The sequence below is a fragment of the Garra rufa genome, chromosome 2 (genome assembly GCF_049309525.1).
Source record: "Garra rufa chromosome 2, GarRuf1.0, whole genome shotgun sequence".
Taxonomy (NCBI): Eukaryota; Metazoa; Chordata; class Actinopteri; order Cypriniformes; family Cyprinidae; genus Garra; species Garra rufa.
In genome coordinates this window covers 40,407,125-40,421,938 of record NC_133362.1, presented here as the reverse complement: position 1 = coordinate 40,421,938, position 14,814 = coordinate 40,407,125, and the positions used below count along the sequence as shown (strand labels likewise).

Below are 14,814 nucleotides of genomic sequence, written 5' to 3'. Positions count from 1 at the left end.
TTTTTTTTTTGGTCCGTAAAATTAAAGTCCATGGAATCAGTTTCATAATATATTGTTTTGTGCTCAGAATTGCTTAGGCATACAGGTTTGGAAAGAGACTAAAAATAATGATAATTCATTTTGGTCGTGAACTATTCTTTTGAGGCCATATTTGTTCACTAATGAATTTGCTTAAAATAGTAATATTTAAAATCGAAAGTTAATGACAGGTAAATAAAAATAATGACAAATATATTTTGTGTTTCAAATAAATGCTTGTGAATGCAATCATGTTTCTGTTTTCTCTCTTTTTTTGTTTAAATCAAAATCGACACATTTTGTGTTTTCTCTTGTCGAAATGGTTTTGAGAAAATACACCAATAGATGGCAGTAGATGTTTCTGTATAGACATTTATTTGATAAAATCTTTTGAAAATATATAAAACATTATTTTAATTATTATTTTATAAACACTACTGTATGTCTACATTTTAAAAGAAGTTCAAAAATAACAAGGTTCGTTGGTAACACTAGTTCTAAATTAAAGGACGTATTACATATTTTTTTAAAGAGGACCCACATTTGGTGAACTATGATTTTAACCATATGAAGTAGCAGGGGTATATTTCTGGCAATAGCCAACAATACACAGTATGAGTCAAAATTATCCATTTTTATTTTTAAATGCCAAAAATCATTAGGATATTAATTAAAGATCATGTTCAATAAAGATATTTTGTTAATTCCCTACCATAGATATATTAGAACTTAATTTTTGGGGTGTAATATGCATTGCTAAGAACTTTAAAGGTGATTTTCTCAATAATTTGATTTTTATTTTCTTTCTGCACCTTCAGATTTTCAAATAGTTGTATCTCGGCCAAATCTTGTCCTATCCTAACAAACCATACATCAATGGAAAGCTTATTTATTCAAAAATGACTCTTATGACTGGTTTTGTGGTCCAGGGTCACATATTGCAGTGGAACGTCCTCTAAGCAGTAAATGTATTTTTTTAAATGATGAATAATACTCCTAATACGTTGAATATAGTAAAATCTGGCGACACCAGAACACATCTGGAACACAAATGAACTGAACTGCATCAATATTCACAAATATGTATGTAAAGTACAACCAAAATCCCCTCTGGATGACCCTGTTCTGACATGTTGACGGTCAATGTCACCAACACAAGTCTCCCTCCCACAATCAATTCCCCTTGTGACAGTCTGCACCTCCACAAGAGATAGATAAGCCGTCAACAACAGCTGTAGTCCTCTTCCTCGTCGCAGCCAGGACCCCGTTTGGCAAACTCAAGACCGTCTGGTTCGAAAAGCAGCCAATAGGAAAATTTCGCTGTGCGGTTGCTAGGTAGTTTCGTCCACTGCAGACCAATCAGAGTGTTGCTGGTGAAGGGAGGGCGCGGGGAGTTGGAGGTAACTGTGCGCGACAGCCCGAGTGCAAGGGAAGCCTTATCACGGAGGCACGGCTAAAGACAACATTTGCAAAATGCCGAATAAAACTAAAAAAGAGAAGGTAAAGTACAGATTACAATCATAACACATGTCTAAATAATGCGTCCGAGTATTCAGCTTGTTAAACAATTATTCTGCAGCATTTGCTGGCGTTGTTTTTTGTAAGCGAAGGCCGCGCTAGCCGCTAGCCCGCTAAGGGCGCATTTGCCTGGACGTCTCAAGTCAAAATACTGACAGTTACGCGCTCACAAGAATTTTGAAATAACAAGAAAGCGTTTTCTTTCGCTCAACGTGGTTAGTATTTAAAATATGAATCATATGTGTTTGAGAGAATGCTCCTCGGTAGCTGTTTTACCCGGTGTTTGCTTTACAGATCAGTTTTCTATAGTAAGATTATGATCGTCCGTTAATATGTGAATAGAGGCGTATTAGTTGACAGATTGCAGCATAAGCTGGACACGCAAACATGTTCTTCTGTCCCTGCATGAGTCAATGTTTCAGCTGTGGATGAGCTGTGGGCATCGTTATATAAACGCTCGATATATAAGTGGACAAGTTTGTCACTGTGTGAACTGAAATCATTTCTCATTCCCAGAAGGCAGTCAATGTTTTGTGCATGTCATTGCCTGATTCATAAGCTAGTTGCAATTGGGCTGCCTGTGGCCACCACCTGTCATACCAGCCCTGCAGCATGACCTGCCCATGATTTGACTTGTATGCAGACCATCCCCAAGATAAAAGGCTGATCAAAATAATATAAGCCTCTTTTGATTTATGACTCAGATGTCCTTTTGTTTTCCTTCCAGGAACCAACCAAATCTGCAAAGAGCAGCACGAAAAACAGCAATGCCGGTGGCGGAAAGGATGCTGGAACTGAAAATTCAGAAGAGGTAAAGAAGACGGTTTTAAAAACATATCTCATACTGTGACTGTAGTGGACTTGGCACAAATACTTGCTTGCTAAGTGTTGTAGCCGGGCTTTTTTATTTCCTCAGGGCACTAGAAGGCTAAAATTCAATTTCAGAGCCTTTTTTGCAAGGCAGCGTTCATTATGCATAGTAATATACGAAGTAATCACTACACTTCCTGTTGATTCTACTGAGTTTTATTCTGTATGTTACATATAGTTTACTTTAGCGCATTTAGCTTGTCAAACTCATAAGTCTGAAGTGTGTGCTTTCATTCAGTGGATTGTTAAAGTCCTTAATATCTGCTTTGCTTCCAGACAAATCCTCATTATTTCTGCTTTATTAAATAACCAGTGAGACTGAAGTGGCTCTTAAAGCTGTTCTTTATTCTTCTACATAAAGCAATGCAAATCCGCTGTTAAAATGAGCCGAGACTGTAGGTCCGTCTGTGTGTTATTAAATATAATAGTAGTAGCTTGGAATATATTTTTCTGTCCTTCCTTTTTTGTCTGTAACAGAATTACGGATCAGGTAAATAGGAAGATACTATATTGCTTCAAAATATTGCTTCAAGCATTGCTCAGAAAGTTGCACAATCAATCACAGTTGCCCCAAATACAATATTTTTTATCCTTTTTTTTTTAAATGTAATGTTTTGAATTTTTATTTATTAATTTACAGTTTACAGTTGAGGTTAAACGTTTGCATCCCCCCTTTCAGAATCTGCAAAATGTTATTTATAAGAGGGAAAATAAGAGGGATCATACAAAATGCATCTTATTGTTTATTTAGTACTGACCTGAATAAGATAATTCACATAAAAGATGTTTACATATAGTCCACAAGAGAAAATAAAAATGTTTACACCCCATTCATTCTTAATACTGTGTTGTTGCCTGAATGATCCACAGCTGTTTTTTTTTGTATTGTTTAGTAATAGTTGTCTGCTGTTCTTCAGAAAAAGCCTTCAGGTCCCACAAATTCTTTAGTTTTCCAAAATTTTTTGTGTATTTGAACCCTTTACAACCCTGGGGACAACTGAGGGACTCATACGCAACTATTACAGAAGGTTCAAACGTTCACTGATGCTTCAGAAGGAAAAAACATACATTAAGAGCCGGGGGTGAAAACTTTTGGAATTTGAAGATTAGGGTAAATTTAACATTTTATCTTTTGGGGAACATCTAAGTATCTTCTGTAGCTTCTGAAGATAAGTACTAAAAAAAAAAAAAAAAAGATATTTAGGCAAAAGAAGAAAAATGTACACATCTCCATAATGTTCAAAAGTTTTCACCCTGGGTCTTAATCCATCACTTTTCCTTCTGGAGCATCAGTGAGTGTTTCAACCTTCTGTAATAGTTGCATATGAGTCCCTCAGTTGTCCTCTAAAGTGTGAAAAGGTGGATCTCAAAATAAAACGGTCATTGTTAGAAAGGGTTCAAATTCACAAAAATGCTGAAAAACCCAAAAAATGTGTGGGACCTGAAGGATTTTTCTGAAGAACAGCAGGCAGTTTAACTTCAGGACAAAAAAGGGACTCATGAACAACTCACTAAACAAAAAAACAGCTGTGGATCATTCAGGTAAGAAAACAGTATTGAGAATCAAGTGTATGTAAACTTTTGAACGGAGACTTTTTAATAATTTCAGCTGTTATGCAAACATATTTTTTACATAAATATCTTATTCAGTTCAGAACTAAATAAAAATGAACATGCATTTTGTATGATCTATAATCAGAATCAGAATGGAGGATGTACATTTTTGACCTTATAAAAATGGTGTCTACACTAATATTTCTACACAGTTTCTCTGTTCACAAAAAGAAGGCTATAAAAATGCTCTGTTTTGTAATAGTTGCTGTGGCATCCGCATCCAGTCAAACTAGTTTTCTTAGACCCTGGTGAAGAAGCATTCAGTGCAGTGAAGGAAATATGTGCTGCATTTTTTTGTTGTTTTCCTCTTGCGTCAGTAGTGATTTGCGAGATAATGAAATTTGGATGCATTTACGTATTGACTTTTATCCTTCTAAGTGTGTGGCTGTACTGATGTAATAGCTTGCCTTCATGAACCCTGTTGGGACTGAAATATCTCAGTGTTCATCAAAGTGATACTGACGGCTGGAATCAACGGGCAGAAAGTGTGACGTAGCAGCGGGTGAAGTTTATTGATTTTGTCTATTTTAAGTCAGGCTCAGTCATGCAACCCCTGTGACTGAGGCCAGCTTTGCAATGCTATGGGCAGGCCTCAACATGTGTTTCACAGCGGCAGTCTGTTCACACATACACACACATACCATTTGTCGCTTGGACAGTGTCGCTTTTTCTTCATTAAAAACCTCCAATATATAAAAGCTGTTTCCATGAGGGTGCTTCTAGTTGTTTTGGAAATGTCACATGCTTGCATGTTACTCATTTAGCAATTTCTACTGCTGTTTGAACTGGTGTTAGTAATGCATTGTGTTTCTAAAAGGGCCATTCTACAGAATTGGTTCAAAGTCAGAGTTGAAAACGTCTTGAAAAATGTGTGGTGCAAATTGTTTAATATCCAAGGAGAACACATTTCTAGTAATTGTGCAGCTAATTCTCATATTGTATTTTCAGAAAGCTTTGGGATATTTGTCCTCTCCCCAAATTTGTCACTACTGAAGCACAGTCATATATAACTTAACCCCTTAACTTTAATTACGACAAACTATCGTTGGAAAGGTCTAAGGCTCCTAAATAGATATTTAACAATTTTTTTTTCTTACAAATTATGTAGGAAAAGTAATAGATTAATTTATGACAAGAGTGCACCTCAGAAATGTACTTCCTCCTTCCTACTTCGACTTCATTGCCTTTTTCCCTATTACATTTTAGAAATCATAAGAAATTATGTATCAGTTGAAAACTTGAAATCTCAAAATTCCTCCTTTAAAAAACATTTTAAAACCAGTCATTGCATTAACATGGAAAATGTACATAAATGATATTACAAAATGTTTTTGTTCACGAATGATTAAAATTTAAGTTTGAATACTGCATTTTCACGTCTATGTCCAAAAATGGGAGTGACAGTTAAGAGGTTAATAAGAAGGGCTATATTGACCTGTTAAGATTTTGCTTACATTTTCCTCATAAATATATTGTTTTCTTTTTTATTAAAAAGTTTTCAGAGGCACATCAATTCAAAATTACAGTTTTAACAATATTTCAAGTGTGATTTATGAGATTTGTTGTATTTTGAATCAAAGTTTTCTGTGTAAAAGGCAAAAAGTTGATTCACAGGATTCATTAATTTGAATATACACTAAATCAAACGCTATCATAACCTCTTAGTTGATAATTCAGTAAACTTTATTTTTGGCAAAACATCCCATGTTTCGGTAGTGACTACATCACATTACAGAAGTTTAACCTACATACTAAAACACTACTAAAACATACTAAAATACAAAAAGCTTGCATAACTGTACAAAAATGTAGTTTATTTCCCTTAAATTAGGGATTATGTGTTCCTTTTTTCTTACTACTGAAACAATAATAACATTTTTGGGTTGTGACTGTTACGGTAGTCACAGTTTTATGGGATAACACCCAAAAAAACAAAGATGTCACCACTGAAAGTTTTATAATTTACATAGAACTGATATTTAAAAAAAAAAAAAACAATGGAATAAAATGCAAAAGTTATTTCAACATAATTTTCATTAGTTGAAATTTAGGGGTTAGGGTTCAGGACAGCCACCTCCCAAGTGCAAGTACCTACTAAATGATGATTTTATATATATTAAGCTTACTGATATTTTAAATATTATTGTGGGTTTCAATAGATAATAAAAGGATCTTAGTAAACATCTAAGATTTGAATACTTAATGCTTTTTAAATGTGTTTTTTGGTTGTGGGACAGCAGTTTGCACCAATTCTGTAGAATGGCCCAAAAACCATTCTATTCAGTGTGCTTCTAAAGCCAGGTGCGCAGAATGATTTTTGCCTTAATTTTGCTGCCTGAGACTAATTTCAGGGATCGTGAAATATTTATTTTGTCGTAGGGCAAAATTGGCAGTCTCGGATAGCTTAGTGTGACATTCTCACTGGCGGCCGATTAATTGCCTTTGCAATTAATCTTAGCCTCACACAGAGCTCAGACAGTGTCAGAAATATTGTATTAGCTGAGATGTATATCGCACACTCATAAAAGATGGTGGTTGTTGCATAATTTGCCTCGGGTATTACACACTGGGGTTATATTGTACAGTTTGACAAAAGGACAGTCCCACAGCGGTCATACTGTATTTTTCACCTATTGTCGAAATGGTTTTTTGTGACGCTTGTTTTATATGGAAGACGCATATGTGACCCTGGACCACAAAACCAGTCATAAGGTTAAATTTTACAAAACTGAGATGTATACATCACATGAAAGATCAATAAATAAGCTTTCTATTGATATATGGTTTGTTAGGATAGGACAATATTTGGAATCTGAGGGTGCAAAAAAATCAAAATACTGAGAAAATCACCTTTAACAACCTTTAACAATGCATATTACTAATCAAAAATTACATTTTAATATATTTATAGTAGGAATTTTACAAAAAATCTTCATGGAACATGATCTTTACTTAATTTCCTAATGATTTTTGGCATAAAAGAAAAATCAATAATTTTGACCCATACTATGTATTTTGTCTATTGTTACAAATGTACCCCAGCGACTTAAGACTGGTTTTGTGGTCCAGGGTCACATATTTATTTGATAGTGTAGATCAAGCTACTCCTGAATGTTTAATGTGTGCTGAATCTAGATATGGTAATAAGGAGAGTATGTAGGTTAGGTTAGTTGTGGACTTCAACTCACATGGGTTATGAAGGCAGTTTGCTTGCAGGTTGTTGACTGATGTGGTTCATTGCTTTGTTTCAAGAGTTTTCAGTGGTTGCATGGGTTTCATACAATGTTTTACCATTGGATAAAACGTAGTTTTACTAGACTTGAGAATGGAGTCTAAATATCTTTTTTTTTTCATTTAGTACTGCCTTTCAAAAGCTACAGAAGAATACAAAATAAGTTAACAAAATAATTTACCAAATTTCTCCTTCTGGAGCATCAGTGAGCGTTTGAACCTTCTGTAATAGTTGCATATGAGTCCCTCAGTTGTCCTCAGTGTGAAAAGATGGATCTCAAAATCATACAGTCATTGTTGGAAAGGGTTCAAATACACAAAAATGCTGGAAAACCAAAGAATTTGTGGGACCTGAAGGATTTTTCTGAAGAACAGCAGGCAGTTTAACTGTTCAAGACAAACAAGGGACTCGTGAACAACTATCACTACTATCAACTATCACTACTATCAACTATCAAACTATCAACTATCAAACTATCAATATGAAAAAATGGAATAATGCATGGTCTTAATTATTAATAACCATCTTTCTGCTCTCATTTGTTCTTTTGTTTTTCATATTGACATCTATGTTTTACACAAAGCAGGCCTCAGATTAGTCTGTTTTTTAATTACAAACAAAGCCTGAAATTAATTTCTCCAAATGGAGTTTTTTTTCCTTAGATGCCTCATTTTTTTCCATTGGATGGGAATAGTACGTATAATATAATGACTCTCCTGCATAGATCTCACTTTAAGCAGTTTTTCTCTATTATTCCTGTAAACATATTCAACTGGAGATCAATATTATATTGCGTTCAGCTGCTTCTAAGTGAGGCGTAGTGCAGTTAGCTGACTTAAATTTATGTTGCTGTTCGGTAGATACTTTCTAATAACATTGTAAATCAGTTATGACATATAATGAAGATATGTAAGAACACGTTTTTATTCTTCAGAACTAGGGCCATTCTTCAGAATTGGTGCAAACTGCTGTCCCACAACCAAAAAAAAAAAAAACACATTTAAAAAGCATTTAAGTATCCAAATCTTAGATGAATACTAAGATGCTTCTACTATCTATTGAAACCCACAATAATATTTAAAATATCAGTAAGCTTAATATCAAATCATCATTTAGTGGGTACTTTCAATTGGGAGGTTGCTGTCTGTTTCTGCGGTGACAAAATGGAACACATAATCCTTTATTTGGGGGAAATAAACCATTTTAGTACATTTATGCAAATGCGTAGTATTTTAGTATGTTTTAGTAGTGTTTTAGTATGTGGGCTAAAATGATGTAATGTGATGTGGTCGCTACCAACTACTGTTTGCTGTCACTACAAAAAATGTGCTGTTATGAGCAAAACATGGGATGTTTTGTCAAAAAGAAAGTATACTAAATTATCAACCAAGATGTTATGATATTGTTTGGTTCAATGCATGTTCGAATGAATTCTTAACTTTGAAATCAGTCTGATCAACTTTATGCCTTTTAAAAAGAAAGATTGGATTCAAAATAGAACAAATCTCATAAATCACACTTGAAATATTGTTAAAACGGTAATTGTTTTTGATTTACCTCTAAAAACTTTTTAATAAAATATAAAAAAACAATATACGTTTACAAATTAGGTGTAAACAAAATGTTAATAGGTCAATATAGCCCACACATTTGGGAAGAGGACAAATATTCCAAAACTTTCTGAAAATACAATATGAGAATTAACTGCACAACTACTGGAAATGGGTTTCTTTAGTTATTATACAGTTTCGCATGCATATACAATTTGTGGAAAGACAGATTTATGTCAAGATAATTCCAACTTCTGTAGAATGGCCCACATAAAAGAGCAAACAAAAGTGTAGTCAACTAAAATGTAAGACGTAGTAGAAGATACCTGTTGATCTAGAGAAATACCAAGAGGGATGTAGAAACTTAACTGGTGCACTTCATAGACAGTGAAGCTGTTTTAAAGACCCAATAAATTAAATGTGTAGTTTTTACTGTATTGTTTTATATGCTATTGTACTCCTAAAGTTAGTTTTAGTAGATACACACATTTAAAATTCACAGTCCTTCCAAGAAACCAGACCAAAAATATTGATGACTCATCTTGCACTGATAGGTGTATCCAAATATTTCTCCAACAAAATGCTTTCCAGAATGAGAATTTCCTCCTGCCTCTGACTAACAGGACTGCCTTTTTCCTCATTGCTGCAGTATTTTGTCTCTTCTATTGTGTTTGCCATCAGGAAGATGCTAGAGTCTGACCTTCTGTGGCCAAAAGTGGTGCTATGGCACAGAATGCCAAAATGTGCCTATTTTGATTCTGAGCATTGTGTTTTTTTCCCCAGGCCCAGCAGACAGCCAGCAAGCGTCCAAGCAACAGCACTCCTCCTCCCACTCAGCTCAACAAAATTAAGTACTCAGGTGGGCCTCAGATTGTAAAGAAGGAGCGTCGACAGAGTTCGTCACGATTCAACCTCAGCAAGAACCGGGAGCTGCAGAAGCTTCCCGCCCTCAAAGGTAGAAACCACTCTAAAGCCTGAACAGTCATCGCTTGCAGTTCTTCTTACTTTGTTGATGATTTCTTGGAAGTGATCAAATGATCTGTTGTTGTGTACATATCACAGTGAATGGTGCTAATTGTTAACTGTCGGAGGGCAGCCTCACATGACCCCTGGATTACTGTGAGACACATCAAGTATTTTATTCCAGCAAATTGGGTAAAAAGTACACTAGGTCTTTAAATATTCCTGCTTCAAACTGTATTTAATAATTATGGAATTCGTTATTAAATATTATATGTACATTAGGAATAGATATTGAGACTTTTCACTGTTGAAGATTGTCATTTCTCATTATTGGATGTTCTTTCTTAGTCTTTCTCTCTTTTGTTCCCGTGATCATGGTGTACCGACATAGTCTCAGTCAGGGAGAGTCCTTCCTGTCTGGCCATGCAGGGAGTTTGAGCACATGACAACCCATAGACGGTAATTGGATCAGCAGTGCAAGTGTCTGCACTAAGTAGGACAGTGAAACCTTGCCACAGCTCACAGTTTAGAAAGGTACAGTCTAATCTCCAGTCTAATTAAGCCTGTTACTTGCCGTTCATTTCTTAGAATCTGATGTGGATTATTCCTGGAAAGCATAGGGTTTGATTAATGTATTCAGCACCATGTCATCAGCTACGGTGCTGTTTCATTTTATCAGCTGCTGGTTACCTCCGGTTCAGGATGGTCCTCATCCTCAACACGTGCCTTTTTCAGTCACGGAAAATACTTTTCAATACTCATCTGGATTGAAGCAGCAAACATTCAGTGTAAGAGTAAAGAAACGACATAATTTATAATACGTTTATTTGATTCACAGCTGCTACACATAGTGTTTTGACCTCGACAACCCAACTAGGCTAGCCTACATTTTACTGCAAACTTGCGACTAGTTAACTTTCTAAAGAAGGCGCAATCGCGTTTGCTAAGGGTCGGGACTTACAGTAACATCAACACAGTGTTGTATTCACTGTATGAATATAAAATATTTGATAGCACTTTTTAATCTGTGATTGTGTGTTAAAAGTGTTCACGAGATACCAAACTTTCGCCAGCCGTCTTTTCTCCACAGATGATCCAGACAGATGTGGTGTGCACGGAGGGGAGGGGCTGTGTGTGTGTGTGTGTGTGTGTGTGTGTGTGTGTGAGAGCAGAGAGTGCAGGGAAATGAAATGCAGTGGAACGAATTCGCTGCGTGTTTTAAATAGCGTACAAAAGAATAATGAAATGCAATATGTGACGGTCGGTATTGATTTATTTTTTTTTTTTTTTCGTCGGTTTTGAATCTGTTGCGGTCAGAATTTAATCTGGGTCGCACAGCCACAGATTCGTCTATGTGTGGGAAACAGTGTATTTTGTAAATTTCCTATCATAAATATTTCAAAGCTTAATTTTTGATTAGTAATATGCATTGCTAATAACTTCATTTGGACAACTTTAAAATACAACTTTTTTAACCCTCAGATTTTCAAATAGTTGTATCTCGGCCAAGTATTTTCCAATCCTAACAAACCATCAATGGAAAGCTTATTTATTTAGCTTTCAGATAGTTTATGACTGGTCCCTTATGACTGGTTTTGTGGGCCAGGGTCACATATAACATGCATCTCCCCAAAATGAAAGAAGTTCACTTCCAGAATAGGGCTGGACAATAATTTGATATCAATATATATCGCAAATTTTTTTCAATAACGGTGATACGATTTTTAAAATAAATATATATTAGGGGTGGGCATAGATTAATTTTTTTAATCTAGATTAAAATGGCTAATTTGAATTCTGCTGAAGGCATTCAGAATATGTGTGCTACCCAAATAATGACTTAAAGTCTTTGAGAATGGATCATAAAGCTCATAAAGCTGTTCTATGATAATTTGTTGATGAAAATAAATTATGTTCAATTAGATGTACTTGTGTTTACTAACTAACTAACAATGAAATTATTTTTTCTACCTATTAGATTGTGTTTTTTTAACGTCAACACCTACCCAGCCCATTACATGTTACACCGTACTTTTATTTTGACAGGTTGCCGTGAAGTTTCTGTGTCATACAGTATGATATGATGCTAGTTTTCTCAAATGAAACGGTAAAAGTGACACTCACAGCAGTTTGGGAGATTGAGTTTATCTGTTCCTGTGAGATGAAAATGCCAAAAATTACCGGGAGCGTCACGTGTGTTTCAGTATGCGTGTAGTAAAAGCTCGTCTCCACCATTCATTCATACAACTAGGCAAACGGAACATATCGGATTCATATTAAAACGGTCTTTTTGCATTTCAGTTTTCACATACACTAGTCCATATCGCGATTTGAATTAAGTGACTGACCAACATTTGATTTATGAATCCAAAAAACGACGAATTTACGTGGCATTTCGCTATAGTAGATTCGGTTTTTATGAATGGAGGACGACGCGATCCCGTCTGTGTTTTGGCGGAGGAGACTTAAACGCGCGACCATATTCTATAGTCTTCGGTATACATCCGCGTTCAACTATCAAGGTGAAAGTCATCATCGCTTGCGTAGTTTAGACCCAGCTCCCAACCCAAATTTGAGAATAGATTAACGGCGATATTTTTTTTATTGCGCGATAAGAGTTTCACGTTAACGCAGCACGTTAACGCCGATAACGACCCACCACTAATATATATATATATATATATGAATGTATATGTATATATGTAAATGTATATATATAATTTTATACATTAGCATTTGTCACTGAATGACGTTCAGTGCTCAGCCGTCAGAAAGAGCAAAACAGAATTGCGTGATGACGTACATCAAAGACACGCTGCAAGCACTCAGCAGTAGTTGGTTAAAGGAACCGTATGTAGGATTGTGGCCAAAACTGGTACTGCAATCACTTTCAAAATACTGTAGAACGATGTATCCCCTCCCGCTCCCCCCCTGACTCGAGGTTGCCAGCTAAGCTGCAGGAGTAGGCTGCTACAAGGAGCTTCCAATGGCAAGTGACGAGTCTTACACAGTAATTTGTTTTTCTTCTGTTAATTATGTTTATGCTTTACAAGAGATGTTTTGCGAAGTAATTATGTATCGCAAAAATTTACAGATGGCGATTAGCCAAATATTTCGTAAAGATGTACTGTAATACCACATTTCAGTCGGAACATAGATTGTTTTCATACCCTGCTCGTGGTGCGATATAAAGCTTTTTATGAACGCATTTAGCACGGGCGACCGTGGAAAATCCACTGTGTAGCCTACGGAAGCAAAGTTAGCCAAACATAGATGAATCTTACCTGTCAAGGAGAAAATTAGCAACGTTGGCGTCTATCTTCAAATTCTTCTCCGTTTTCAGCCGTCTCCATCTTTCAAAGGCATCTCCTATACAAATCCTTGTTTTATTTCGGACTTTGTCACGACGTATTTCGGATTCATAACGAGGTCTTTTAGGTTTCGTAACATTATACATGTTTTATCCGACTCGTTCTTAGCAGCAGCTGTAACTAACTAGAGCATAGCTGGCAACCCGTCTCACGAAACTCTACTGACTTCGTGATTGGTAGATAGCTGGAGGGTGGAGCCTCAGACCAAAACACAAAACGACAACAATAACATCAGTTGAGGGCTGCATCTCTCACTTTTAAATGACAATATCCTGGCCGGACCACTGTTGTCAGTAATATAAGTATTTGAACTGAACATGATTTCTTAATGTCTAGTGACATGTCAGGGCCATTTTATGATTAACTGACATAAATTTCTTACATACGGTTCCTTTAAGCTCCGTTGCGGGAAGTTTTTAGCTACAAAATGAAAAAAACCTGTATCTGAACTGTAAATCATGTAATTTTATGGCTTAAAATGGCTTAATACCGTACATCGTCCAACCCCACTCATACTGTTCATTTGACTTGTGCAGCTCTTAAAAAGAGTCATAATTTGCCTCAAATTGATATTTAAAAATTCCGCAAACACTGAAAATAGTGAAATAAAATTAATTCCTTGATATATGTTGATATTTGTGTATTGAAAATATTTTGATTGACATTTAGACTCCTATCTAATTTTCTAAATTTAAGTTGTTGTTTTTTTTTTTTTTTCTTGGGCTAGTTTAAAATAATTTTCGGGCTACCAAAATCTGAAGAGTACCTGCCCGAAGGGCTACCAGAGATTTAGAAATTTTGCGAGCCCTGACCTCCTTTCTGGAAGAGGATTAATAATTAGTTGGCCTAGTGGCATAATTTTTATTATGATTTCTTTCCCCCTTTTCTGTTCCGGCCAGAGCAATGTGTTTTTGTTGTTGCTCACTCTTTATTTATTTTATTCTTTTTGTTTCTTTATCTGAAAACTGCTGAAGCAGTTTGTTTGTTGTTTAAATTTATATAAAAAATCAGCCTGCTCTAGTTTAAATGGAAATATATTATTGTTAATAAGCTAAGTCTGAGAGTTTTATTTATGTGAGAGTTTATTTCTCATTTCTTGTTTGTAAAGGCTAAATAAAAATAAAAAGTGAACCTTATTTTTTTTGTTGTTTTTATTAAAAATGTTTTTATATAATTTTAGTAGGAGGAGCCTGGATGTATTATAGACTTTGCAAATTCAGTTTGCAGACATCCATTGTGTGTGTCCTCTGCAGTTTTCTCCTGAGGCTTTTTAATATTGTCCATATCGATATTCGAATTAAATCGTATCGCACGAAATTAAGAAATATGTGGTGATATATATTTTTGCCATATCGTCCAGCCCTATTCCAGAATAAAAATTTACTCACCCCCTTGTCATCCAAGATATTCATGTCTTTTCTTTCCTCAGTTGTAAAGAAATAGTTTTTTGAAGAAACATTTTAGGATTTTTCTCCATATAGTGGACTTCTATGGTGCCTGCTAGTTTGAACTTCCAAAATGCAGTTTAAATGCAGCTTCAAAGGGCTCTAAACCATCCCAGCCGAGGAAGAAAGATCTTATGTAGTGAAAGGATTGTTTTTTTTTTTTTTTTTTTTTTTTTTTTTTTTAAATGTACAATTTATGTACTTTTAGTCTCAAATGCTTGTCTTGTCTAGCT

The 14,814-nt window shown here is 35.3% G+C and overlaps 1 protein-coding gene across 1 annotated transcript in view; it reads left to right on the top strand.

Annotated features, from left to right (window-relative positions):
- The first annotated feature begins 1,387 nt into the window (after positions 1–1,387).
- The window catches only part of ppp2r5d (protein phosphatase 2, regulatory subunit B', delta), a 58,005-nt gene continuing 44,578 nt past the window's right edge, over positions 1,388–14,814 (top strand). Inside the window, exons 1-3 of the mRNA XM_073834242.1 lie at positions 1,388–1,518; positions 2,264–2,347; positions 9,586–9,757. Of these exons, the coding sequence (XP_073690343.1) occupies positions 1,492–1,518; positions 2,264–2,347; positions 9,586–9,757 (283 nt within the window). The 5' untranslated portion in view covers positions 1,388–1,491. The remainder of the gene's footprint in view (positions 1,519–2,263; positions 2,348–9,585; positions 9,758–14,814) is intronic.